At 48.9% G+C, this 27,995-nt stretch overlaps 2 protein-coding genes across 10 annotated transcripts in view; one reads left to right on the top strand and one right to left on the bottom strand.

Moving 5' to 3' along the window:
- IRAG2 (inositol 1,4,5-triphosphate receptor associated 2) overlaps nucleotides 1–843 on the top strand; it is a 52,789-nt gene extending 51,946 nt beyond the window's left edge. For all 4 annotated transcript variants that reach the window (XM_064155921.1, XM_064155922.1, XM_064155920.1 and 1 more), the window contains one exon: nucleotides 46–843. In XM_064155921.1, the coding sequence (XP_064011991.1) occupies nucleotides 46–289 (244 nt within the window). In that variant the 3' untranslated portion in view covers nucleotides 290–843. The remainder of the gene's footprint in view (nucleotides 1–45) is intronic.
- Nucleotides 690–27,668, bottom strand: DNAI7 (dynein axonemal intermediate chain 7). 6 transcript variants are annotated; one of them, XM_064155925.1, is made up of 16 exons: nucleotides 27,591–27,668; nucleotides 25,849–25,869; nucleotides 23,588–23,669; nucleotides 22,302–22,393; nucleotides 20,635–20,736; nucleotides 16,559–16,696; nucleotides 13,962–14,108; nucleotides 11,893–11,996; nucleotides 10,598–10,865; nucleotides 9,506–9,608; nucleotides 7,741–7,955; nucleotides 5,826–5,970; nucleotides 3,595–3,809; nucleotides 2,447–2,614; nucleotides 2,125–2,238; nucleotides 690–1,027 (listed from the first exon to the last, which is right to left on the bottom strand). In XM_064155925.1, the coding sequence occupies exons 1-16, from the start codon at nucleotides 27,591–27,593 to the stop codon at nucleotides 758–760; spliced, it is 2,187 nt and encodes a 728-aa protein (XP_064011995.1). In that variant the 5' UTR covers nucleotides 27,594–27,668; the 3' UTR covers nucleotides 690–757. The 6 variants fall into 6 exon arrangements, with proteins under 6 accessions (XP_064011995.1, XP_064011997.1, XP_064011996.1 ...); XM_064155927.1 differs by lacking the exon at nucleotides 27,591–27,668 and adding an exon at nucleotides 27,320–27,442; XM_064155926.1 differs by lacking the exon at nucleotides 25,849–25,869 and having other exon boundaries at nucleotides 27,591–27,658.
- Nucleotides 27,669–27,995: the final 327 nt, after the last annotated feature.

Genomic DNA, 27,995 nt, shown 5'->3' with positions numbered 1-27,995 from the left:
AGCTTTGAAGCAGGACTGGTCCAATCTATGACTTCTTCTGTGCAGGTGCAAGTTAATGTCATCCTGGGTCTCCCATTTCAAGGCTTCCTTTTCCAACACCAACAAAACTTTCTGGTTCTCCGTTTCCATCCTGGTACTGCTTGCTGCTCTTACAAGCTTCCTCACTGGGCTGTCTCTTCAAAGACCAGCAGATGCAGCACCTGTAGGAACTGGGGACTCCTGGACTCTACTACAGCAACTCTTGTGGCCATATGTAGGACTTCAACACTATGGGCCACCCCCAATATAACAAAGGTTCTGACCCTGTGTAGTTAAGACTTCCAAGCTGTGGGTGACTGTGAGAACCTGAGTAGTGTATTTAAGCTTACATGTTTGGGTTTGTTTTGTTGGGTTGTGGGTGGTTTACTGGGGGCACTGGGTTCTGAGGGGGTTGTTTTTCTTTTACTGAAGCATGACTTGAAATCTGAAATTTATTTTTCTTCCTCATTTAGACAAAAGTAATCTTTGTAAGTACCTCAAAGGGTCTCAGTTCCATCCAGGTTTACAATCAAATAGTTCTTTTGGATATAGCTAACACTCACTATGGTTAAGTGGTCTGGTCAGAAAAGAATAAAGAACTTCTTTTACTTAAACCAGAATGTTGGCATTTCAGTCATAGAAATTGGTCTCATTATTTGAACAGGAAATGATTGAAGGCTTGAAGTGTAACTTTATTGAAAGCTTTTGATAGTAAAACCTGAGGGAAAGCATGCAGTATTTAAGAGTATGTTAAAACTCTTGTAGCAAGGAGTAGCTGATACACAGCATCAATAAACAGGAAGCTGGCTCTTGCCACTTGCTCAATTGCTTCTTTGCTTGCAAAGTCCTTAAGCATGTGGTAGAGTGTGGAGTGAAATTCAGAATCTTCTTCCAGCTCCTCTGAAAAAGCTTCACTGCTTTCAGTGATCTTGAGCTTTTGTGCTCTCCGACCATTGAACAGGTACAAAGACCAGGCTTGGGCAGAATCTGGTTTAATATGCTCACTTACCTAGTGTGGGAAGAGAGAGGTGCTGTAAGCTAAAGCTGCCATGCCACTGACAGCAAGCTCTAGTATTGCAGCCCAATTCTGGTCTGCTTAGCAGTGCAGTACAAGAGCAAAGCCAAGATGCTGCTTTGAACCACTGAACTAGTGCCAAAGAGACACTGTAACAGGTCTACCCACACTGCAACCTCACATCTAGTTTGCATTTTACAGAGGCTAAGTTTGGCTATTCCTGCTGCTGCTCTTGCCTCCTGGTGGGGCAGCACAGTAGGCATCACTTGGTTTAGTTTAGTTCTTGCTCCTGCAGTTCAGTATTAAACACTTTGTATGTCACAGATATAACTCAGGAGGGGGAGAGCCACTCAAGATCTCAGCAGCAGGGTACGTTCTGTATCTACAGCCACAACTGGAAGTGTTTTTCTTTCTGGGAAAGTCTTTAACCATGTGTGTTTTAGTTCACAGATGGAAGATCAATCAATGCTTCATTGTTGCTTATTTTCCCTCTTTACAGTAGGGAACAAATGAAGCCCTTGTCAACAAAAAAAGGACTTCTAGCTAGTAACTAAACTTGCAAAACAGATTTCTCTTCAGACAGCTCCTGCTTCATGAAAGCAGCATTGGCTAAAGCCTCAGAAGCTGATGCCACAGAATTAGAGAATGTCAGCAGGTGGAAGAGACCTCCCAGAGATCATCTGGTCCAACTGCCCTGCCAGAGCAGCATCACCTAGCGCAGGTGACACAGGAACACTTTGAGGCAGGAGCCTTGGTCTGTCCTCCTGACAGTGCCCTTCACATCTTGATAAACATGACTGAGGTCACCCCTCAGGTTCCTTCTCCAGGTTGAAGATGTCCTAGCACAGTAGCAAGTGTCTCTGAGGCATGTCTCGTTAAGGTCTCACAGCTGTGTGAGCCATGAAGCAGCAGGCTCTGCCTTTTTATGGACACTGAGGCTAACTCCTTAATAGCTTTGAAATAATGAAACTGCAGCAGTAAGGGCACAGGCAGGGGCTGAGCACTGTATATGAGTGTCACTTCTAATCACTTCTGGTTTCTGTCACTCTAACTGATCAGTGCTGTGCTGGTTTGCTTTAGAATCCACAAACCTTGAACACGACTTGCTTCGGGCCTGCTTCTAGGTTCCACTTGCTCCTGGCAAAAGCAAAAGCAGATGCAAGTAGTGCCATCTGCTGATAGGCACCGAGTTCTGCCAGGGGAACCTGAAAAGCAAAAGTACCAAGTCAGAAAACTTAGATCTGTCCCATTCCTTGGCTTTTACAAAGGTAAGAAAAAGCTTGCTGGAACCAGTACCCACTGGCTGCCCTGGCAGGATTCATGTACCTGCTTCATCTGATTCTGCCCAACAGCTGCAGACAAAGTGCTACCCAGGAGAAAACACCCAGGCACACCACCCCCTCCTCCACTCACCTTCTTCTTCACACAGACATAGTTGTGAGAAAACTCTCCTGGGAAAATATTCACACCAGCTTTTTTCAGAACTGCTCTCAGGCCAACTGGACTTAGCCATTTTCCTGTGACGTAGGAAAGCAAATCCTCCTCTTGCGTTGCTACTGAGGACAGCATACACTGATGATCCTGTTGTACAAACCAATGAAAGCAACTTAACTGGGCAGGAAAGCAACTTACTGCTCTTGACAGCTGTTTTCTACTTCAGGCATCAACTAGCTTTGCTGTTCTGGATGTCACATACATTACAGAATGTTTTGGGTTGGAAAGGACCTCTAAAGGTCATCCAGCCCAGCCTCCCTGCAGTCAGCAGGCACATCCTTTATTAGAGCAGTTCACTCTCAGCCTTGTCCAGCCTGGCCTTGAATAGCTCCAGGGCTGGGGCCTCAGAGCCCTCCCTGGGCAACCTGTTGCAGTGTTCCAGTACCCTCATGAGCTAAATCTGTTGTTTCTCATTTCAAACTATTGTCCCTCATCCTGTCCCTGTAGGCCTTTGCAAACAGTCCCCTGCAGCCTTTATGTAGCCCCCTTCAGGTTGTGGAAGGCTGCTATCAGCCACTGTGGGCTGTAAACCTTCCTTCACAGACCCTGAAGAAAGCCACTGAGCTGGAGGGTTTCAGAACTGATAGTGCAGGTCTACTGGCCAGTGCTAGTGCTCATATACACTCAATCAGGTCTGTTGCTGAACTGATTTATACAAATGAGTGTCTCGCATGTAACCTGAAACTTTAGCAGGAGCAAGCAGCACTAAGGTGCTTGAAATGCTTTCACCTCCCTTGGTCCAGTTGAGGAGAGATTAAAAAACTAAGTCTCCAGCTGCTGCCAGAGGCTTCAAATCAGCAAGGTGGCCCCAGTAGCTAAAGCACTTGGTAGACCTATCCAGAATAATCCCATGGAAGCTTTCTTCTGACTCCTTCACAGAAAAAGTAACTGGCCAGGCCTGGTGCTTGGGAAGGGAGAGCTCCCCTCTCATTCACCAGCCAAGTGTGAGATTCAGACTGCTCTTGTGGGAGCATCCCAAGGCCTTACCAAAGGACACAACTGACTTCAGTTTTAATTTTCCCTTTAAATCTGCAAATGTTCCTTTAAAAAACAAGTCCTTGAAGTACCTTAATTTGTATGTGAATGGTTGCAAAGCCTGTAGTAACTACAAGGAGTGCTTCATCCACACCAGTAGGTCTCAGTTCCCATGCCTGATAGGGCATGTTGAGATGAGCATCCTGGAGAAGGGTTACTGTGGAAAAGGTGCCCATCTGGAAGGTGATTCTCCTCTCCTGCCTTTCATAGACTACATTGCTGATGCCATCAGTTCTCCAGTGCTGCCCTTCACAAAAAAGACCAAGGTGTACTTGTAAAGCTTCTGCTTGCAGCACCAGGCAGAATTCTTTACCAGGAGACAAGTAGTAAATAGCTGTAGGGTCAATTAATATTCACAAGGAAGGTAAAACACTGCCCACAAAGATCATAGAATCATAGAATCATAGAATCAACCAGGTTGGAAGAGACCTCCAAGATCATCGAGTCCAACCTATCACCCAGCCCTAGCCAGTCAACGAGACCATGGCACTGAGTGCCTCATCCAGTCTTTTCTTGAAGACCCCCAGGGACGGTGCCTCCACCACCTCCCTGGGCAGCCCATTCCAATGCCAATCACTCTCTCTGTGAAGAACTTCTTCCTAACATCCAGCCTATACCTACCCTGGCACAACTTGAGACTGTGTCCCCTTGTTTTATTGCTGGTTACCTGGGAGAAGAGGCCAACCCCCACCTGGCTACAATGCCCCTTCAGGTAGTTGTAGACAGTAATAAGATCACCTCTGAGCCTCCTCTTCTCCAGGCTAAACAGGCCCAGTTCCCTCAACCTCTCCTCATAGGATTTGTGTTCCAGGCCACTCACCAGCTTCGTTGCCCTTCTCTGGACATGCTCCAGCACCTCAACATCTTTCTTGAATTGAGGGGCCCAGAACTGGACACAGTACTCAAGGTGTGGCCTGACCAGTGCTGAGTACAGGGGAAGAATAACCTCCCTTGTCCTACTGGCCACACTGTTCCTGATGCAGGCCAGAATGCCATTGGCTCTCTTGGCCACCTGGGCACACTGCTGGCTCATCTTCAGCTTACTATCTATCAGTACCCCCAGGTCCCTTTCCTCCTGGCTGCTCTCCAGCCACTCAGTCCCCAGCCTGTAGCACTGCTTGGGGTTATTGTGGCCGAAGTGCAGAACCCTGCACTTGGCCTTGTTAAATCTCATCCCATTGGCCTCTGCCCACCCATCCAGCCTGTCCAGGTCCCTCTGCAGGGCTCTCCTACCTTCCAACAGCTCCACACCTGCTCCTAGCTTGGTGTCATCTGCAAACTTACTGATGCTGGACTCAATGCCCTCGTCCAGATCATCAATAAAGATATTGAACAGGACTGGGCCCAGCACTGATCCTTGGGGAACACCACTTGTGACTGGCTGCCAACTGGATGTGGCACCATTCACCACCACTCTCTGAGCTCTGCCATCCAGCCAGTTCTTGATCCAGCACAGAGTGAATCTGTCCAAACCATGAGCTGCCAGATACTACTGAAGGCAAACAATTCCCCTCCTTTTGACTGGCTTTGCAAGTGTGGAGTCTGGCAGCTGGGAAAGAACCACCCCATGGACCAGTAGAGATTGGGGACTGACCTGCTGGAGAGCAGGTCTGGGGAAGGGGAGCTGGGGCTCCTGGTGGACAACAGGATGCCAGTGAGTCAGCAATGGGGCTTGGGGCCAGGGCTGTGGTGAGCAGATCAAGAGAGGTTATCCTCCTCTCCTACTCTGCCCTAATGAGACCACATCTGGAACCTTGCGGCCAGCTCTGGGCCGCTCAGTTCAAGGAGGACAGCAACAGTGAACTGCTTGAAAGAGTCCAGCACAGAGCCACAAAGATGCTGAAGGCAGTGGAACACCTGCCAGCTGAAGAAAGGCCTCATGAGGGAGCTGGGGCTCTTGAACTTGGAGCAGAGCAGCCTGAGGGGTGACCTCTTTCATGTCGATCAAGATGTGCAGGGCAGTGTCAGGAAGACAGAGCCAGGCTCTGCTCAGGGATGTCCAATGACAGGACAAAGCCAATGGCTGCAAGCATGAGCAAAGGAGGATCCACATGGATGTAAGGAGAAACATTTTCCATTGTGAGGGTGCCAGAGCCCTGGAGCAGCAGAATGTAGGGCCTCCATCTCTGCAGCCACTCTCACAAGGAAGATGTTCCACTTCCTTCAGCATCTTTGTGGCCCTGTGTTGAACTCTATCAAGCAGTTCTTTCTTAAACTCAGGGGTCCAGAACTGAACACTAAGTATCACGTCCTAAATTCATACCTGCAGGATCCCATCGTGCTACCACAGGATCCACAAAATACACCACGTGGTCAGGAAGCCTGAGGGTTATCTGTATGGGTGGGTGTGTGGCCTCTTCGGCCTCTGCCGGGGGATATGGGTAAGCCTCCAACCCACCATCGAGAACCTGGTGGCAAGATGGGGAAAAGACAAACACTTTGGTTAGAAAATGCACTCTGTTTATTCTTCCTTTCTTTAAGTCCACCTAATCACTGCTGGAGCTTCTCACCACCATTTAAAATGCATTAGTATGAATGGTTTGCTATTCTGTACGTTTCCAACTGATGCTGAAGACAATATAAGGGTGACCACCTGCAGGACGTTGAGCCCTTTATGTGTTACTGATGGCACCCTTAAAGCAGTGCCACACACAACCCCTGGTCATTTTTCAATAGATCCACAGTCTCAGAAAAAACAAGAGTACCTAAGAAGCAAAAAGGGATGTAATGCCCCTTTGACCACCCATTCATCAGAGGGAATCAGTGAAAAGGAGCAGAGCCAGCAGACCAAGAGGTGATTCTGCCACTTTTCTCTGCCCTGGTGCCACCTCACCTGGAGCATCACATCTAGCTCTAGAGCACTGCCCTGGTAGGGCATAAATCCTGCTGGGCAGGTTTAACCCTAACTCTCCTCCTGTTGTGCTGGAGTCCAGGAGTGAGTAAATCAGTAAGCAATAAGGGTTTTGCCCCAGCAAAGCCTTGAGGGCTGGGGGGGCTTAGCACCTCGTGTCAGGTGTCTTGTGCTGCCCTCAACGTCCCTGCATAGTCAAAGGCAGCACAAAGCTTTGAATTCATTGGCCAGAACAATGGTGCTAGTGCCTACTGGCCAGTTTGAATTCAAAACCGAGTATATAAAGGGGGATGATTTAGAAACAGCCTCTCTCCAGCAGCCTTCCTACGTTCTGCTTCCTGCAATTAGCCTTTCTGCACGGTGCCGCTGTCTGCACGGAGCATCTCCTCGTTCGCGGCTCGTTAACAGGCGGCCACAGGTGTGCAGCTCACACTAGTGGCTTAGCAGCATCAGATTTGTAGTTTACCCCGGGATCATCACGAGTTTGAAAGCGTCTTTCATACAGGAGACTTACTCAGGGACCGAAGGCGCCGTGAGTGTATGCTGGAGTGGATGCCCAGACTCCAGAGGCATTAGTTAGAATTTCTCCTGGTCCTGTGTTATTGTTTTCCACGTTCTGATTGGTTAAACTGTTTCATCCTATGCAATTGCTTCTTGTCGGCCAAAAATCCAAAGAACCTCAGGAGATTTCCCCGATTTGTAAATATTAATATTCATACAAAAATTAATAGTCATAATTCATAACCTAGTATTAATTTCTGATACAAGCCCTCAACACAGGAAGGACATGGACCCCATGGAAAGAGTCCAGAAGAGGGCCACAAAGATGATGAGGGGATGGAGCACCCCTGCTACACGGGCAGGCTGAGGGAGCTGGGCTTGTTCAGCCTGCAGGAGAGAAGGCTCCAGGCAGACCTTAGAGCAGCCTGCCAGTACCAGACGGGGACTACAAGAAGGCTGCAGAGGGACTCTGCAAAGGCCTGCAGGGACAATGGTTTGAAATGAGAGAAGAGCAGATTTAGATGACCTTTGGAGGTCCCTTCCACTTCAAACCATTGTGTGATTCTGTGATATTGGTGAGTTGATAACACAAAGGCATTTTGCAGCAGAGCAGCCTGTGCCAGTGAGCCATGCTGCTGAGCAGGCACCAGTGCAAGCTGAGCTGTTCACCCCTGGCTGCTCCAAGAATTGGCTAAGTGTTATTGAAAAAGGATTTCACAACTCAGTCCTTCTAGTTTGCTGCTTGAGGAATAATGTCCATGGAGATGACACACCCTACAAACAGCTCTTCAAGCATGACACCTCTGGGATGCTTTCCTTCACTTACCTTCACCATAGTCCAACCCCTGAAGCGTCTGACCGGAGGTGGAAGCTGCAGAGCATCGATATGGTATACACCACCCAGTGGGACAAACTGTTGCAAATCAACAACGTTCTCCTCAGCTGTCACTGCTCCTCCTTCCTTCACCTCTTCAGGCAATAGTGGATCAGCTCTTGATGCTCCTCCTTCTTTCACCTCTTCATGCAATAGTGGATCCTGAACTAAAATAGAACCAAGCACCACCAGATAGTTTGGTGCTTCAACTAAGGCACTGAAGTTTCCCACTTCCCTTACTTTTCACTTTTGCACAGACAGACAACGTGCTTGAAGTGCTTCTCACATGGTTCAAGAAGGACCTCAGGGAACTGCACAGAGCCACAAAGATGCTGAAGGCAGAGGAACATCTCTCTGCTGAGGACAGGCTGAGGGAGCTGGGGCTCTTGAGCTGGGAGCAGAGCAGCCTGAGGGGTGACCTCAGTCATGTTTGTCAAGATGTGCAGGGCAGTGTGAGGAGGACAGAGCCAGGCTCTGCTCAGGGATGTGCAGTGACAGGACAAGGGGCAGCAGGTGCAAGCTGGAGCACAGGAGGTTCCATGGGAACAGAAGGAGCAAGGTTTTCACTGCGAGGACGGCAAAGCCTTGGAGCAGGCTGCCCACAGCTGTTGTGGAGTTTCTCGGGAGACAACCCAAACCCACCTGGATGTGTTCCTGTGTGACCTACTCTGGGTGATGCTACTGTGGAAGCAGTGTTGAACTGAACGACCTCTGAAGATCCCTTCCAACCCCTAACTTTCTGTGAGACACTGCACAGCATTTCAGCACCACCTACTGGTGCTGCTCACCTCTTTCACCACTTCATTGAAATGTGGAGAAGTGCAGGCAGCTTGGGTCAGTCAATCGGACCCAAAAGAATCCTGAAGATTTGAGCTGGCAGACTCCTAAGGATTGTCTCACTCAGTAGACATATGGATGATAACACACAAATGTGCATGAACAGAACCAACACATCTTGGAACAGAAAGAATAAACCGAGGGCCAAAGTAACTTTCCTGTCCTATTTTCTCTCTGCATTGAACAATCATTAACAGAACTGTCAACAAAACTCAAAAGTGTTATCAAAACACCAACAGCACAGAGTCATAGAAGGGGTTGAGGTGGAAGGGACCTCCAAAGGTCATCCGCTTCAACCCACCTGCAGTCAGCAGGGACATCCTCCACTAGAGCAGCTTGCTCACAGCCTTCTCTAGCCCAACCTTGAATATCTGCAGGGATGGGGCCTCAACTCCCTCCCTGGGCAACCTGTTGCAGTGTCTTCATGGTGCAGAACTTGTGCCTCACATCCAATCTAAATCTGCTCTTCTCTCATTCCAAACCATTGTCCATTGTCCTGTCCCTGCAGGCCTTTGCAAAGAGTCCCTCTGCAGCCTTCTTGTAGTCCCCTTCAGGTCCTAGCAGGCTGCTATTAGGTCTGCCTAGAGCCTTCTCTTCCCCAGACTGAACAACCCCAGCTCCCTCGGCCTGTCCTCATAACAGAGGTCCTCCAGCCTCTGATCATCTTTGTGGCCTCCTCTAGACCATCTCAATCAGGTCCATGTCCCTCCTGTGTGGAGGGCTTCCAAGCTGGACACAGCACTGCTGCAGGTGAGGTTTTGACAGCCTTTGCTCCATTCACACCCAGCTCTATAGCAGCTGTTGTTACATTTCCATCTATAAAACAAACTACTTAGAGTAAGTACTTGTCTAATGCTGCACACAACAGCTGGCCAAATACCTTCTAAAGGCATGTCCAAGGTTTCCAACTTCTTTTCAGCTTCCTCCTCTGACTCCTTTCTTTCAGCTGTGCTGTTGCTGATCTCTTTGAAGGAGAGCATGCTCTGTATAAAAGGACTTTTCCATTAGTCAAAGACAGACACACTAAAGGAGAAAGCATCACTTCCCTCAAGGAGGCCCAAGGAAAGAGAGTGGAGTTCCACTGCTCCAGCAACATCTGCACCAATCTTGCTACATGATCAAGGTTTTAGGAGAAATATCAGCAACCCCCACTTCTGCTTAAAGGACTCTCCAGCTCTGGAACTGCAAACACAAACAAAAAAGCTATCACTCCACTTGCACAGCAAATTCACAGAGTGGGTTGGAAGGGAACCCTACAGACCATGCAGTTCCAACCTCCTGCCATGAGCAGAGGGACATCTTCCGCTACAACAGGTTGCTCAAGGCCTCATCCAGCCTGGCCTTGAACACTCCCAGGGAAGGGGCATCCACAATCTCCCTGGGGAACCTGTTCCAGTGTCTCACCATCCTCATGGCAAAGGATTTCTTCCTAAGCTCCAGTCTCAATCTGTCCTCCTCAACCTTCATTTCCTACCGTTCTGTCACTCCAAGCCCCTGTCGAAAGTCCCTTCCCACCTTTCCTTTAGCCCTTTCTAGATACTGGAAGGTTGCTTTGAGCCTGAAGAGAAGGCTCTGGGGAGACGTTAACAGCCCCAACTGTCTCAGCCTGTCCCCACAAGGGAGGTAGTCCAGACCTCTCATCATCTTGGTGGCCTCCTCTGGACCCTCTCCAGCAGCTCCATGTCCCAGATACAGAACTGGACACGGTACTCCAAGTGGGGAACTTAGCAGTCTAACTGCACTGCAACTCCCATACCTGCTCCACTTCCCTTTCTACCTTCTGTCCACCAGTTGCTGGTCATTCACCCCCACTTTGGGAAGTTCTGTGGCAAAGAGTTGCCTTTTTCTATGGAAGGTTTCAGAATCTGACACCTCCAGGCTCAGGACACCTTAAGCAGCTGTGACACTGCAGCTGGGCCTTGAGTAACAGCAGCAGTGCGAAGCACTCTGTGGAAAGCTTGGTTTTACCTACCTTTCTCCCTTCAGAAGGCACTCCTTCCTCAGCACCCATGCTGGACTCTTCTCTGGCTTTCCTTTCCTCCTCTTCTGATTCTTCTACATTATGGTTTGCAAGCGGAGTTAACTCCTTACTCTCTGAGCTCTGCAGCTCCAGCAGGCTGCGGCACTGCAGCCACAGCGGCGATACATGATCATAGCGAGTGTGCAGTATCCGAACAGCCACACGGCTCTCAGCCAGGGACTCAGGCAGCTCAAATCCATGCTCTGCACCACGAAACATCCTGTAAATAACCAGGGGGAGTGGGGGAAGATCATTTCCTAGTAATGCTGGCAGCACTTTGGTATTTTCTAAGCTGAAAGTCACCTAAATTCTCTTTGGTTGCGCAGCATAGACTAGGCAGAATGCCAGGACAGACTTCCTGTCTTGGACTGACAGCTGTCTGTAAGCCTCCCCAGAAAAGCTGCAGCTGCATTAAGGGGATTAAGCTGCAAAAATAACAGTGCTCATAGGATGACAGTGAGGCAGAATCAGGCCCCAGCTCTTCAACACGGTACACTTCTGCCAGGGGTGGCTAATTTAATGGGCAAATCTTACCCAAGTAAAGTCACCAGCTGGCTGTGCTACAGCAGGCTCACCATCTTCCACAGAAACCCAGATTTAAGTTTGCTAATCAACAGGCAAACCTAACTTGTGACTCTGGCTCTTTTCATCATCAAAGTGGTGTCCCTCAGGGGTCTGTACTGGGACCAGAACTATATTAACATGTTATCAATGCTATAGACCATCGGCAAGTCTGTGAGTGACACCAAGCTGAGTGGTGCTGTCAATATGCTAGACAGACAAGATGTCACTCAGAAGGACCTGGACAAGCTGGAGAGGTGGGCCCAGGTGAACCTCAAGAGGTTCAACAAGAGCAAGTGCTGGATCCTGCACCTGGGTCAAAACAATCCTCAGCCCAGACTGTGGGATGAGGTGATAGAAAGCAGCCCTGCAGAAAAGGACTTGGGGGTGCTGGTGGATGAGGAGTTGGACATGAACCAACAGTGTGCACTTGCAGCCCAGAAGGGCCCTGGAGGCAGCTGAGCTCCCATCCCTGGAGATATTCCAGGTGAGGCTCTACAAGGCTGTGAGCAAGCTGATCTAGTGGAGGATCTGCACGGAGTTGGACTGGATGACCTCTGGAGGTCCCTTCCAACCCAAACCACTCTATGGTTCCATGATTATGAGAAACTGGCTCTCAGTCTTCACTCAGCTTGGCTAGACAAGGCCAGGCCTCACTTCAAATGAAGAACTGAAGTGTGCTGTACCTCATGGACTTGGTCAGATTGGCCCAAAGACAGAAAGTAACATTTTTATCCTTTATGACTGCCTGCATATTCCCAGTTGGAGAATCTTTGTACATATCAGCATTCTGTAAAGAAAAAAGGCAATTAAATCATGCTGTCTTCCTAAGGACATCTCTTTAACTGACTCACAACTGGGCTTGACTAAACAAAGAGAGGCAGAAATAAAAACACACCAGAATAAGCTGGTGCATCTTGTACTCATGTACTAAAACACAGCAGCTAAAGACTTGGATGTGTGTTCAAACCCAAGTTCTGTTCCTCCCCAACAGTCACTGCACACAGCATTGCAGCATCTTCTCACTGTGTAACTTGTGAAATGACAATTACAACACTAGTTGAATCCTAAACTCAGGAAAGACAATCAGCAGTGCCCACAAAGATTATCAGAGACTTGGAAACTTCCCCCTGTGAGTTGAAAGAGTTGGGGCTGCTCAGCCTGGAGAAGGCTCTGGGGAGATCTCAGAGCAGCCTTCCAGTAGAAAGGAACTTTTGATAAGGGCTTGGAGTAGTAGGATGAGAGGGAATGGACTGAAGCTTGAGGAGGACAGATTGAGGCTGGAGATGAGGAAGAAATTCTTTTCAGTGAAGGCAGTGAGACACTGGAACAGGCTGCCCAGGGTGGTTGTGGATGCTCCTTGCCTGGAGGTGTTCAAGGCCAGGTTGGCTGAAGCCTTGAGCAACCTGTTCTAGTGGAAGGTGTCCCTGCCTGTGGCAGGGTTGTTGGAACTAAATGATCTCTAAGGTACCCTCCAACCTAAACCATTCTATGAATCTGTGAACAATGTAACATTACTAACAAATATCTGTTTGCAACTTGCACATTTTCAGTTGTGCAGCTCCCTTGAAATCACAGAATGTCAGAGGTTGGAAGGGGACTCCAAAGATCATTCAGATCAATCCACTTGCCAAGGCAGGATCACCTAGAGCAGGTCACACAGGAACACATCCAGGTGGGTTTGCAATGTCTGCGGAGGAGACTTCACAACCTCTCTGGGCAGCCTGCTCCAGGGCTCTGCCACCCTCACAGTGAAAAAGTTTCTCCTTCTGTTCACATGGAACCTCCTCTGCTCCAGCTCACTGAAATAACAGAGGAAACAAATTCCATACAGTGCCCTTGTTTTCAGCATCTCCAAACCTCAACAAACCCCAACATTTAGTGTCAGATATCTTAACAATGTCAGGTTCCACTGTGAAGCTAAGATTTGCAATGGTTTTGAAGAAACCCAAGCCTGGTGCCTGCCATACACAGGTTCAGAACTAACAAACCCAAGCCTGGTGCCTGCCATACACAGGTTCAGAACTAACAAACCCAAGCCTGGTGCCTGCCATACACAGGTTCAGAACTAACAAACCCAAGCCTGGTACCTGCCATACACAGGTTCAGAACGAACAAACCCAAGCCTGGTACCTGCCATACACAGGTTCAGAACTAACAAACCCAAGCCTGGTACCTGCCATACACAGGTTCAGAACTAACAAACCCAAGCCTGGTACCTGCCATACACAGGTTCAGAACGAACAAACCCAAGCCTGGTACCTGCCATACACAGGTTCAGAACTAACAAACCCAAACCTGGTACCTGCCATACACAGGTTCAGAACTAACAAACCCAAGCCTGGTACCTGCCATACACAGGTTCAGAACTAACAAACCCAAACCTGGTACCTGCCATACACAGGTTCAGAACTAACAAACCCAAGCCTGGTACCTGCCATACACAGGTTCAGAACTAACAAACCCAAACCTGGTACCTGCCATACACAGGTTCAGAACTAACAAACCCAAGCCTGGTACCTGCCATACACAGGTTCAGAACTAACAAACCCAAACCTGGTACCTGCCATACACAGGTTCAGAACTAACAAACCCAAGCCTGGTACCTGCCATACACAGGTTCAGAACTAATAAACCCAAACCTGGTACCTGCCATACACAGGTTCAGAACTAACAAAACCAAGTGCCACAAGCAGACACTTGTAGCTACCCTCACGTGTGTTGCCTATCAGAACTTGGAAGCAGCAAGTCTTACCTTCAGCAGCTCTTCTGTTGCTCCATTGTACTTCTGATGAAGCAGATTCTGCAGTTCTAGAATAGACTCTTGGTACTGGATTGCCTCTTTTTCTGTCATCTCACTTGGTGGTGTGTCCAAGAGAAGAAACTGCAACTTCTCAATTAGCTAGAAGAAGTTATATCAATACAGGCTGATATCAGTCCAGGCTGGGGGATGATGAGATTGAGAGCAGCCCTGCAGAAAGAGACTTGGGGGTGCTTGTAAAGGGTTAATCCTCCTGAGGGAGTGGACCCTGACCCCAGGCCCTCCAGAATCCTCCTGGGGGGTGAATCTGAACCTTACTCCAGGTGTAGTGCTTAGCCCACTCCCACCTAGCCCTCTATAAAAACAGAGGAACTCTGTTTCCAGCTCTCATGCCCTGCCTCCTTGCCTGACAGCACCACCCTTTTGTTCCTGCTGCTCTTTGTTTTACCACAGGGCCATCCTTCCACGAGGTGGACAAACCCATTGCCATCACCCTGGTTGCATATATATCTTTTGTATCTTGTTTTCCCTTTCCTATACCTTTTTGCAACTCCCCAACCTCAGACAGCATTTATTTAAAGCTTTCCTTTTTTAACTTCCAAATCAAAGTAAGTCTATTTATTTGGGGGTGTTTTACCTTTTTCTCTCTACATCTAGTTCCTTCCTTTGCCAAAAGAAGGGGAGAGAGGTGAAGGCATCCTATACTTGTACTGGTTATATATGTGTAGTGGCTTGGGTGTTCCCTGCCCCCCCCCACTTTGGAAATCACCCAGACTAGACTCAGCTGGCTCTGGAAATTGAATGAAGCTTATATTTACAGCTTAGCACAAGATACAAGCAGATATTTACAGTATATGCAGTTATAGACAAGGTAAAAGGTAATACAGAAACACAACAGCCCTCCCAGAAACCTGAGTCCCCAGGAGGGGCTCCCAACTGCCCCTTCACCTTGCCCCCACCCCTCTCAACCTTACCCCAGTCCCAAGGAAGAATGGAGGTTTGGCCAGGGGGTTAAGAAGCAAAGTGGATTAATCAGAGAGATGGCAGAGAGGTGAGAGAGAGGAATGCAGCCCAGAGCTCCCAAGCAGAAGTGCCTTATCTATGTTTGGATTCCTGTTCTTATACATCTCAGCAAGCCTATAAGTGAAGTAGACATCAGCAGTTTTCTCTTTCACAGCCTGTGATCTAATCCTGCTCACCAAAACATTCTAGCTAGGCTCAAACTAGCACAGGTATATGCATATATATTTGAGTCTCTGGGAAATTTAAACTAGAACTGAGACAGTGCTCCTGGATGAGGAGCTGGACATGAGCCAGCAATGGGCACCTGCAGCCCAGAAGGCCAATGGCAGCCTGGGCTGCATCAAAAGCAGCATGGCCAGAGATGGGGAGAGCTGATTCTGCCTCTCTGCTCTGGGGAGGCCTCACCTGCAGTGCTGTGTCCAGCTCTGGAGCCCACAGCACAGACAGGACATGGACTCTACGGAAGAAGTCCAGAAAAGGGACACAAAAATAACTGGGAGGCTGGAGCAGCTCTGCTCTGAGGTCAGGCTGAGGGAGCTGGGGGTCTTCAGCCTGCAGAAGAGAAGGCTCCAGGCAGACCTTAGAGCAGCCTACCAGGACCTGAAGTAGGCTACAAGAAAGCCAGGAAGGGACTTTCTTCAAGGGCCTGTAGTGCTAGGATGAGAGGGAATGGATCGAATCACAGAATTGTCAGGGTTGGAAGGGACCCCAAGGATCAGTTAGTTCCAATCCCCATGCCATGGGCAGAGACACTCTCTAATAGATCAGGGTGCCCAGAGCCACATCCAGCCTGGCCTTAAAAACATCCAGGGATGTTTTTTAACTTGAGGGGTGCAGATTGAGACTGGAGATTAGAAAGAAATTGCTGACAGCAAGGGTGGTGAGACACTGGAGGCTGGATAAGTCCTTGAGCAACCTCCTCTAGTGGGAGGTGTCCCTGCCCACAGCAGGGGATTTTGAACTGGATGATCTTTAAGGTCTCTCCCAACCTAAACCATTCTGTGACTATGAAAGTTGCAGCACCCAGCAAGCCTTGCAAGGCAGGAAGATGAACACTCAGAGGAGCAAAGCAGCCCAATGAAACTCCCATTACACATGGAAGACCTCATTGAACTTTCTGAAAAACATTCTAAAAAGGTAAGATTATGTTTTCATTTATGCTGAGTTAACAAAGCAGCCACAGCTTGCTTCAAAACGGCTCACAATGCATCAGTGGTTGGCAGCTTGCTCTTTGGGAACTGCCCTTACACCACTCTTTACTGGGTGGAAGCATTACACAGCAAGGCTGCCATCCACTGAAACATCTGGGTATGGCAAGGGCTTCCATGCTCTGGTTCAAGACTGCTCAAAGTGTACAGACTCATCTTCTTTAGAGGCACCAGAAACTCGTCAATCACAATAAAAAGGCAAAAACTGAAGAGCATATTCTGGGGTGTGAAGGTCAGAAGCAACTTCAAGCATTTGGCTGAGGGGGAAAAAAAAGGGGAGAGGTGAAAAGGGAAGGGGAGGGGACTGTAAAGGATGTGTTCTGGTAAGCTTAAACTGAATCCCAGCGTTTTAACACTTACATTCAGCACCTGTTCTCCCTTCTCCATCACGAGCTGAATGTCCTTATTTTGATCTTCACGCCATAAGCTTATGAAAGTGTTGATTTCCTGCAGCACAGCTGGGTCAGGACTTCCATCACAACTGAGGTAATGCTCCCACTACAGAAAAAACACAGAATCTTAGGGGTTGGAAGTGACCTCCAAAGAGCATCCAGTCCAACTCCCCTGCAACAGCAGCACCACCTAGCGCAGGTCACACAGGAACACATCGAGGTGGGTTTGGAATGTCTCCACAGAAGGAGACTCCAAGGATCTCAGGGAACTGCTTGAAAGACTCCAGCACAGAGCCACAAAGATGCTGGAAGTAGCAGAATGTCTCCCTTGTGAGAGTGTCTCCAGAGAAGGAGACTCCACAACCTCTCTGGGCAGCCTGCTCCAGGGCTCTGCCACCCTCACAAGGAAAAAGTTTCTGCTTCTGTTCCAGTGGAACCTCCTCTGCCCCAACCTGCACCCATTGCCCCTTGTCATTGGGCATCCCTGAGCAGAGCCTGGCTCTGTCCTCCTCACACTGCCCTGCACATCTTGATAACCATGACTGAGGTCACCCCTCAGGCTGCTCTGCTCCCAGCTCAAGAGCCCCAGCTCCCTCAGCCTGTCCTCAGCAGGGAGATGTTCAAAGAAAAGCAGACACAGGCAGGTGGTGCAAATGACTCATTATGAGAACAAAAAACCCTAAAGGACTCTGACAAATTCACACCTGCATCTCAACAGGCCTGTGATGCCACCTGGCTTGTCTCTATGCCGGAAAAGAATCGGTTTGCTTTGATACTGAAGTGCTGGAACACTTCTGCCCACCCAACACTTGCTGTTTATACTTACTTATTTAGAAGTGGTTTCTGTTCTAGGCAGAACTCCTGGATACTGACTGACGACACTGGAGACCAAATCTATATTTCTGCCTGAGGTTTCCTGAGGCTAAACTGCATAAAGCTCAGCCCTGTCCAGTTTGGCTGAAATCTGTGATCCCTAAAGGCAGCAACCACTCAATTTTTCCTTTCTTTTTCCAGTTAATTCCGAGTGGTCCTTTCTGAGCTGCTGTTGCAGAACACTGCATCTCAGACAAGCTTTTATTGGCAGCTTCTTAGCCAGAACACTACTGAGACAAAAATTGTTCTAGACCCCCCCATGAATCGTGTGATCTAAAAGCAGGAGGAGGTGGTCAGGCTTTAGAACAAGAGCCTCAGGGAGGTGGTGGAGTCACTGTCCCTGCAGGAGTTGCAGGAACGTGTGGATATGGACACATAGAATCACAGAATCAGCCAGGTTGGAAGAGACCTCCAAGATCATCCAGTCCAACCTAGCACCCAGCCCTATCCAGTCAACCAGACCATGGCACTAAGTGCCTCAGCCAGGCTTTGCTTGAACACCTCCAGGGACGGTGCCTCCACCACCTCCCTGGGCAGCCCATTCCAATGCCAATCACTCTCTCTGCCAACAACTTCCTCCTCACATCCAGCCTAAATCTCCCCCAGTGCAGCTTGAGACTGTGTCCCCTTGTTCTGTTGCTGGTTGCCTGGCAGAAAAAACCAACCCCCACCTGGCTACAGTGTCCTTTCAGGTAGCTGTAGACAGCAATGAGCTCTGCCCTGAGCCTCCTCTTCTGCAGGCTGCACACCCCCAGCTCCCTCAGCCTCTCCTCATAGGGTTTGTGTTCCAGGCCCCTCACCAGCTTTGTTGCCCTTCTCTGGACACCTTCCAGCACCTCAACATCTCTCTTGAATTGAGGGGCCCAGAACTGGACACAGCACTCAAGGTGTGGCCTGACCAGTGCTGAGTACAGGGGCAGAATAACCTCCCTTGTCCTACTGGCCACACTGTTCTGATGCAGGCCAGGATGCCATTGGCTCTGCTGCCCACCTGGGCACACTGCTGGCTCATCTTTAGCCTACTATCTACCAGTGCTCCCAGGTCCCTTTCCCCCTGGCTGCTTTCCAGCCACCCTGTCCCCAGCCTGTAGTGCTGCTTGGAGTTGTTGTGGCAGAACACAACTACCTGAGGGGAGGTTGTGGCCAGGAGGAGGTTGCTCTCTTCTCTCAGGTGGCCAGCACCAGAACAAGAGGACACAGCCTCAGGCTGTGCCAGGGGAGATTTAGGCTGGAGGTGAGGAGAAAGTTCTTCCCTGAGAGAGTCATTGGACACTGGAATGGGCTGCCCGGGGAGGTGGTGGAGTCGCCGTCCCTGGGGCACTTTAAGGCAAGGTTGGACGTGGCACTTGGTGCCATGGTCTAGCCTTGAGCTGTGTGGTAAAGGGTTGGACTCGATGATCTGTGAGGTCTCTTCCAACCCTGATGATACTATGATATGATACTATGAAAAAGAACCCAGATATGGCATTCTGGGACACATTCTGGTGGTCATGGTGCTGTTGGGTAGACAGCTGGACTTGATCATCTTAGAGGTCTTTTCCAGCCTTAGAGATTGGTAGGTGAGTGGTTGGACTTGATGATCTTTTAAAGGTCTTTTCCATCTGAAACCATTCTGTGATATCTCCCCTGTATGTCTACAAAAGCAATGAATTCAGTCAGTACCTGCCACAAATGAAAGGCTGAAAATAAGTGACCAAGACCATAAATGAGGAACCAGTGCAGACAGAAGAGGCAAACAAACAGCTCTCCAACTGGATTCTGCCAGAAAACCTGACAATCCCTACACTGCAATAAAGCTATTTAAGAGCCTTCTACTCCAACATATTTATTCCTCCTTTCTTTGCTTCTGAATGAAATTTCCTCCCCCTTACCAGCCCAGCTGAGCTGCTCTCTGGTGGGAATGTGAAGCTCTAGGTCTTTCCTTGAACAACTTCATTTTCAAATCTCTTATTGATTACTCTTACAGGTGAGAGAAGAAAACCAACCACCATCAGTGACAGGCTAAATCCACTTACCTCTAGACAGGAGCCTAACACTGGCTTTTAGGATCAATTTATCACCTAGAATGTAGAGTTTTTCCCATGTGGATAGTAAAATATTACGGAACCATTGCTCCTTTTGCCCTAAATATTCTCAACAGCAGAGAAACACAAACTCTGGTATAGCCTATAAACCATTAGTACTTAATGTGAGGATTCATTTTAAAAGTAAGAGTTCTCTTTTGCCCTTACTTTTAAACCAACCAACCTTATGTTTCTCTTGTCAAGAAATACTCCTCATAAACATCCATAACCAACAACTCTCCCCTTTCAAAATGACCAACAGACTTTCTTGCTTGCAAGGACAACAAAGCTAGAGTTTATCATCACCCAAGAAAGGTCACAAAACTGATGGAAAATGTATGAAGACCTGAGTGAGGAGCTACCATGCTGCACCCTTGTGGCAAGGAAGGCTAAGGGCACACCAGGAATGTTTGAATCTGTGACCATCAAACCACAAACGGTTCTGTCTGCAGGGCTCCTGAGGTCAGGGTTGGAAGGGACCTCCAAAGCTCATCCACTCCACTAGATCTGATTGCTCACAGCCTTCTCCAGCCTCATCCTGAGCATCTCCAGGGATGGGGCCTCAACTCCCTTCCTGGGCAACCTGTTGCAGTGTTGCAGCACACTCATGGTGCAGAGCTTGTTCCTCACATCCAATCTAAATCTACTCTTCTCTCATTACAAACCATTGTCCCTTGTCCTTTGCAAACAGTCCCTCTGCAGACTTCTTGTAGTCCCCTTCAGGTCCTGGCAAGCTGCTCTAAAATCTGCCTGGAGCCTTCTCTTCCCCAGACTGAACAACCCCAGCTCCCTCAGCCTGTCCTCACAGGAGAGGTGCACCAGCCCCTTGAACATCTTCATGGCCCTCTTCTGGAGCTGTTCCATGAGGTCCACATCCTTCCTATGTTGAGGGCTCCAGAGATGGATGCACTACACCAGGTGAGGTCTCACCAGAAGACAGAGGAGAGCTACAACTTACAGCCTTCAGATGGAACTTGAAATGCAGCCAAAGCACACAGTGACATGCAGGGAATGGGAGCACTCCTGGATCCTGTAATAGAGGCACAGCCTCAAGTCTCTTCATTGCCATACTTCTACAACCCTGGCTAGGCTCTGGAAGCCAGCTCACCTTTGCATGTGCTCTAGAATCTCTTTTCCACTGCTGAGCAGACAAAAACTTGTGTTCCAATGAACAAAGTTCTGCTAGTTCAGACTCCCTTCGTTCTTGATCCTGTTAACATACAGAGCAAAACAAAGGAGTTCAACATTTGGCTTACTTCTTACAGTTGTTTTATATCCAGGAGAAAAAAAACATGGGATATTGGAATGAGTTAACAATGAAACTTATGCAAACAGAGTTCCCAGGTCATCACTCTAGAACCACTTCTAACATGAGCTGCTAAAGCATATAGCCATGTGCTGGGGAAAAGTGTCCAAGGTTATTTTTTCCTCTCTAACTTGAATTTCCTTTTCTCCCTAGGGAGGTAGGAAATCCCAATGACATTCTGTGACAGATATGTAGCACAGGCAAAAGTCACTTTGCTCTGGAGGGAAAAAAAGAAAGAAAAAGAGGGGGGAAAAAAAGAAAGGCAAAGAATATTTTTGTTGTAAATCATGGAACGCTTTGGGTTGGAAGAGGCCTTCAAAGGTCATCTAGTCAAACACCCCTGCAGCCAGCAGGGACACCCTCTGCTAGATCAGCTTGCTCACAGCCTTGTCAAGTCTCATCTTGAATATCTCCAGGGATGAGGCCTCAACTCCCTCCCTGGTCTGCTATCAGGTCTGCCCAGAGCCTTCTCTTCTCCAGGCTGAACAGTCCCAGCTCACTCAAGCCGTCCTTGTAGCAGGGGTGCCAAATACTGCTTAGTAAAAGAACGGCACAGAAAAAAATTCAGCACCATTTCTCTTGACTTTATGTCATGTGGTTTACTCAGTTACAGCAAAGGACTTGGGGGTGCTGGTAGAGAAGCTGGACATGAGCCAGCAATGAGCACATGAAGCCCAGAAGGCCAATGGCAGCCTGGGCTGCATCAAAAGCAACACGGCCAGAGGTGGAGAGAGCTGATTCTGCCTCTCTGCTCTGGGGAGACCTCACCTGCAGTGCTGCATCCTCAACACAGGAAGGACATGGACCTGATGGAGCAGATCCAGAGAAGGGTCACCAAGATGAAGCAGTTCTGCTATGGGGACAGGCTGAAAGAACTGGGGCTGCTCAGTCTGGAGAAGGCTCTGAAGAGGACCTACAGGAAGGCTAAAAAAGGACTGTTTAGAACAACTTGGAGTGATAAGACAAGGGGCAATGGTCTGAAACTGGAGCAGAGCAGATTCAGGCTGGACATCAGGAGGAAGTTCTTTACAATGAGAACGGTGAAATAGTGGAACAGACTGCCCAGGGATGTGGCTGAGGCTCTGTCCCTGGAGACACTCAAGATCAGACTGGATGTGGCCCTGGGCAGCCTGACCTAGATGAAGGTGTACCTGGTGAGTGCAGGTAGCTGGGACATGATGACCTTTGAGGGTCCCTTCCAACCCAATGCAGCCTGTGAAACTCTGGTCCAGCTCACTACTTCACAACTCCCAGGACCTTACCCAGGACTACCTTTCAGAGGCTTGACTGGATTTTTCAGGAGTGATTTTCATTTAGTGGTCTAGATCATTCCCTCCACACTATTCCAGATATTAAGCACACCAGGGAATTTCCCCCCCCCCTCCATTAAAAATCAGTATTTTACAGACCTTGCCACATGTTCAGAGATAGGGTTAGAACTTTTCAGCAGCTACTGAGTATGAACTAACTTTTGCCTCAAGCTGTGCCATGCGCTCCTGAAGAACTCTCTGCTTTTCAAGTCTTGCTGCTTCTTCTTGTTGGGCTTGCAACTGGGCTTCCTCTGAAGATTGGGAAATACACCAACACATATTTTACTCACTTGCAAACTAAGCATAACAATGAGTAACATAAAGTTCTATTATACTACCCAGGAATCTTCCAAAGGAGCCAAAACAATCTGAATCAAAACACTCAAACACACTCTGGCTCTACCCCATCAGCTTCTGACAAGAAGCCCAGCAGGCAAATTGTACTCCAGACTGCATCAAGAGCAATGTGGCCAGCAGGTCAAGAGAGATGGTTCTTCCCTTTAACTCTGCTTTTGTGACACCTCTTCAGCTACTGGAAGACCACTGTTAGGCCTCCCTGGAGCCTTCTCCAGGCTGAACAGCCTCAAGTCTCTAAGCCTGTCTTCAAATGAGAGGTGCTGCAACCCTCTGATCACCTCTGGACCTGCTCCAACAGGAACAAACATTTATCAATTCAATTCTGTGATCCATTAGATGAGGATGGAGACCTTAACCTGAAGGAGATTCACTGCATACAAGGAAACTGAGGCACACAGGTGTTCAGCACTTTGCTTCAGGTGTTCAAGAAGTCAACAACCAAAGCAGGATCACCTCCTGCCTCCATGAGTGTTGAGCTGTACTCACCCTGAAGGGCAATTAATCTTTCAGACACCATGATAAGCTCAGACACTGAAGGAGTGGGAGAAGAATCAACCACTCAGTAGACACAGAAGCAGCCCAAGCAAACCACATTTCAACCTATCTTAGTTTGTAGTCACCTTAACTGCCACCCTTCAGATCCCCAGCCAGCCCTGTGCCAAAAGAAGTACCCTGCTGGCCCTTTCCTGGGAAAAAACCTTACCAGAGAACTTCTTTTGACTCCTAAAAGGCTCGAGAGGGAAAAACAATACAGAAATCAAACCTCTTGTGATCTTGCTGACAATATTTTAAGAGTTAATGGCACAAGAGAAAAAAAATCCACCCAATGCTTTCAGCTGTTTTGCTTCCCAAGCTCTTAACTGCAGTGGAAATAACTAGAGAAGAGAGTATGGCACTGACAGGAAAGTGAGATACAGTAACAGCAAATAATTTGGCCCACACGAAAAAAAGAGAGAAAAAGCACCTGTGTTTGTGAAATAGACACAAATTAAGGCATTGCTTAGCAAATTACTTCCTGTCCATCAATTTAAAATCAGTGCTTTGTGCCACTGTGTCCCTACAAATGAAGTGCACCCTGCACACAGTACCTTCCTCTTTCATCTTCCTTTCCTCCTCTTCTTGCTGCAATCGCAGTTTTTCAGCTTTCCTTCCTTTCTTTTTGCCACTGGACTTAAAGTTTGCAATAGATTAAAAGAAAGCAAGCATCAGTATCATTAACAACACATTTTGGGAGGTATTTACCCTCTCTAAGTCTGTCCTTCTAGTGTGATCCCTGAATTAAGATTTCAGACTCTTCACACAGTGTGCAACCAGAACAGCAATCCACAACCTGGACAATTCCCTTAGCATTCTCATGACACAACTTGTGCTCTTACCACACATCATTCTAAGCTAGAGATTCAGCAACAGGAGAAGCAGCAGGCCCTGAGAAGGACCACGAAGATGATCAGGGGCTGGAGCACCTCTGCCCTCAGGACAGGCTGAGGGAGCTGGGAGTGTTCAGCCTGGAGGAGAGAAGGCTCCAGGCAGACCTAATAGCAGCCTGCCAGTACCAGATGGGGGCTGTAAGAAGGCTGCAGAGGGATTATCTGCAAAGGCCTGCAGGGACAGGATGAGGGACAATGGTTTGAAATGAGAGAAGAGCAGATTTAGATTGGATGTGAGGAACAAGCTCTGCACCATGAGGATGCTGCAACACTGCAACAGGTTGCCCAGGGAGGGAGTTGAGGCCTCATCCCTGGAGATATTCAAGATGAGGCTGGAGAAAGCTGTGAGCAATCAAATCTAGTGGAGGACATCCCTGCTGACTGCAGTGGGGGTGGACTGGATGACCTTTGGAGGTCCCTTCCAGCCCAAACCATACTACAACTCAATGACTATTACTAAAATCACTTGGCCTTGTTGAACTCGATGAGGTTGGCCTGGGCTCACCTCTCCAGCCTGTCCTAGTCCTTTTGGATACAGCCTCCTTAAAAAAACACAAATAAACTCAATATCCTGCAGATGCCTTTCAAATCTGAGCCCAACCAAGCTGCTCTGAAGAAATACAAACTAAAAACAATGTTTAAAATATGTTTTTTTTCTTTTTAAAAACCACACTTGCATATGGTGATGGTTTGGGTGTTCCCTGCCCCCTCCCCCCCCCCTTGGAAAAATCACTCAGATTAGACCCAGCCAGTTGGAAATTGAATGAAGCTTTATACTTACAGCTTAGCACAATATACAAGCAGGTATTTACAACACCTACAGCTATATATGTTTAAAAAGTAATGCGGGCACACAACAGCCCTCCCAGAAACCTGAGTCCCCAGGAGGGACTCTCAACCACCCTTCCACCTTCCTCCCACCCCTCTACCTTACCCCAGACTTTGCCTTATGCTCAAGGTAGTTTGGAGGGTCAGGCAGGGGGGTTAGGAAGCAGATGGATTAGTCACACAGATGGCAGCTGTGCTAGTTTGAAGCAGGCTGGAATGTTTTGGTGAGAAGAACTAGATTACAGGCTGTGAGAGGAAAACAATGGTGATGTCTACTTCACTCATAGGCTTGCTGAGATGTATAGGAACAAGAAATAAAAACACAGATAACCACTCTCACTGGGGCTGCTGCCTGAGCTGCATCTTACTCTCTAACCTCACCCTCCCTTTTGGACTAATCCACTTTGCTTCCTAACCTCTGGCCAAACCTCCATTCTTCCTGGGGACTGGGGTAAGGTTGAGAGGGGCAGGGGCAAGGTGAAGGGGCAGTTGGGAGCCCCTCCTGGGGACTCAGGTTTCTGGGAGGGCTGTTGTGTTTCTGTATTACCTTTTACCTTGTCTATTTCTGTCTATAACTGTACATACTGTAAATATCTGCTTGTATATTGTGCTAGCTGTAAACATAAGCTTCATTCAATTTCCAGAGCTGGCTGAGTCTAGTCTGGGTGATTGCTAAAGTTGGGGGGGGGGGGGGGGCAGGGAACACCCAAACCATCAAGAGACAGAGAGCGACTCCCTTATCTATGTTTGTGTTCTTGTTCTTATATATCTCAGCAAGCCTAGGAGTGAAGCAGACATCACCATTGTTTCCTTTTCACAGCCTATCATCTAATTCTTCTCACCAAAACATTCTAGGCTCAGACTAGCAGACATACGAGCATCACAACACCCTTATTATGACAGATCTTCTTAAAGATGTGGTTTTGCAGACCTGAAGTCCAGAAGTAACTGCTGCTTCCTTCCATTTGAGTAGGATGTGCTTTGAAAATTCACTGATTTCCAAAATAACAGAACTGTGCTGGCACCCTTTCTAAAAGGCCACTGCAAGGATCAAAATGCTGTATGTGAACTGGAGCATACTTCTGCCTACCTACCTTCTTTTTCTTTTTAGGGCCCTAGAAGATCAAGGGGAAAAAAAAAACCAGTAAATAAATAGAAAATGAGCATCAGAGAACAAGATACCAAGTAAAAAGGAACAGTTAGGAAATACAATTAGATAACTAGAATAATAAGTTCATAATGCAGAAAATTAGCCACTAATACACACCTCCATCATGGCTTATGGGGCAGGATCACAGCTATAGAAGTGTAGCTACTTAATCCCCATGTTAAAAAACTACAGCACAAGCTGCAGATCCTTCAGTCTGAGCTACAATTTAGAAGTGTGTTCTGAACTCAGCTGTGTGCTATTCCTGTGAACACTGAATGGCAGCAATGACCCAGACCACAGACACAGAAACACCATCAGGAATGGTGTGGTCAGCAGGAGCAGGGAGGTCATTCTGCCCCTGTACTCTGCACTGGTTAGACCACACCTTGAGTCCTGTGTTCAGTTCTGGGCTCCCCAATTTAAAAGGGACATTGAGATGCTTGAGCATGTCCAGAGAAGGGCGACGAGGCTGGGGAGAGGCCTTGAGCACAGTCCTACGAGGAGAGGCTGAGGGAGCTGGGATTGGTTAGCCTGGAGAAGAGGAGGCTCAGGGGAGACCTTATTGCTGTCTACAACTACCTGAGGGGTGGTTGTGGCCAGGAGGAGGTTGCTCTCTTCTCTCAGGTGGCCAGCACCAGAACAAGAGGACACAGCCTCAGGCTGTGCCAGGGGAGATTTAGGCTGGAGGTGAGGAGAAAGTTCTTCCCTGAGAGAGTCATTGGACACTGGAATGGGCTGCCCGGGGAGGTGGTGGAGTCGCCGTCCCTGGGGCTGTTCAAGGCAGGATTGGACATGACACTTGGTGCCATGGTCTGGCCTTGAGCTCTGTGGTAAAGGGTTGGACTTGGTGATCTGTGAGGTCTCTTCCAACCGTGGTGATACTGTGACACTGTGATAACACTATGAGGAACTGCAGCTGAAGTGAAGAAATGCAATCAGGGGACTGCTCCGAAGAGCTGCAGGTGGTAAGCAGAGGCTTGGAGAAAGCCAAGCAGCACACAGCGACTCCTTTACTCGCTTTACCAAACGACTCTGCCTTCTACGCAATGTCTAAACACTGTCATGTGAAGCTACCTGGCTTCAGCGTACCCACAGGACACTACTGCCCGTGGGGGGAGGAAAGGGGCAGCAGGCTGTGCTCCGGAACGCGGAGAAGCCTGCTGCTGCAGCGTGACTACAGCAAGCCCTCGGTTATCTCCAAGCTGGGTTTCACGCTAGGCAACCACACTAACAAACCATCGCCCGCGACGGCAGCTCGGGGGACTACAGAAAGCTAACCTGCCTTCAAGTGACTTTTGCCTCCCCCTTTTAAATCCCTTTTCTCCACATGCCAGTACTTCAGTAGTCGACATGGAATACTCCAGCCCAACCCTCACCCGCTTCGACACCTATCAGCGCCTCACAACGCCTTTTACCTGGGCTCCTCGTTACCTGCAGGAGCTCAAAGCCCTGCGGCTACACCGGTCGCAGGAAGGCACCCGCGCACAGAGGCTGCCGCCCGCAGCAGCTGCTGAGAGCGCAGGTACGGCTGGCAGCCGTGCCCAACAAACCCTGTCATCCGACCGGGCGGCAGCAGCCTCAACCCAGCGCCGTGCAAGGCCCCGGAATAAATCACCGTAACGGGGAGACAAGGCGAGCCGAGCCGACCCGAAGCACCCGAACCAGCCGCTCCCAGCCCGCTCTCACCATGGCGCGGCCGCCGCCCTGCCCAGACGCCGGCCCCTGCTCCGCCCTGCGCCGCCTGGCGCGGCCCCGCTGCTGCCCCCGGGCGGACAGAAGCAGCCGCAGGCAGAGTGACGCCGCTGGCCTTTGTGGCGTGCGGGGGGGCCGGTGCGTCCTTGGCGTTCCTCTTCTCACGGAATGTCAGGGGCTGGGACGGACCTGGAAAAATCCTCCGGTCCAGTCCTCCTGCAGAGCAGAATCTCCTATACCAGATCACACAGCAACGCGTCCGGGCGGGTTTTGAACATCCCCGGAGAGGGGACTTCACGCTCACCCTGGGCAGCTGTTCCAGTGCTGTCACCCTCACGGTGAAAACAAATCCTCCTCATGTCCACATGAAACTTCTATGCCTCAGCTTCCACCCATTGC

Source organism: Pogoniulus pusillus, chromosome 15, assembly GCF_015220805.1.
Source record: "Pogoniulus pusillus isolate bPogPus1 chromosome 15, bPogPus1.pri, whole genome shotgun sequence".
In the NCBI taxonomy this organism is placed as follows: Eukaryota; Metazoa; Chordata; class Aves; order Piciformes; family Lybiidae; genus Pogoniulus; species Pogoniulus pusillus.
The sequence above is the reverse complement of the archived record's forward strand: the minus strand, read 5'-3'. Positions and strand labels throughout refer to the sequence as shown.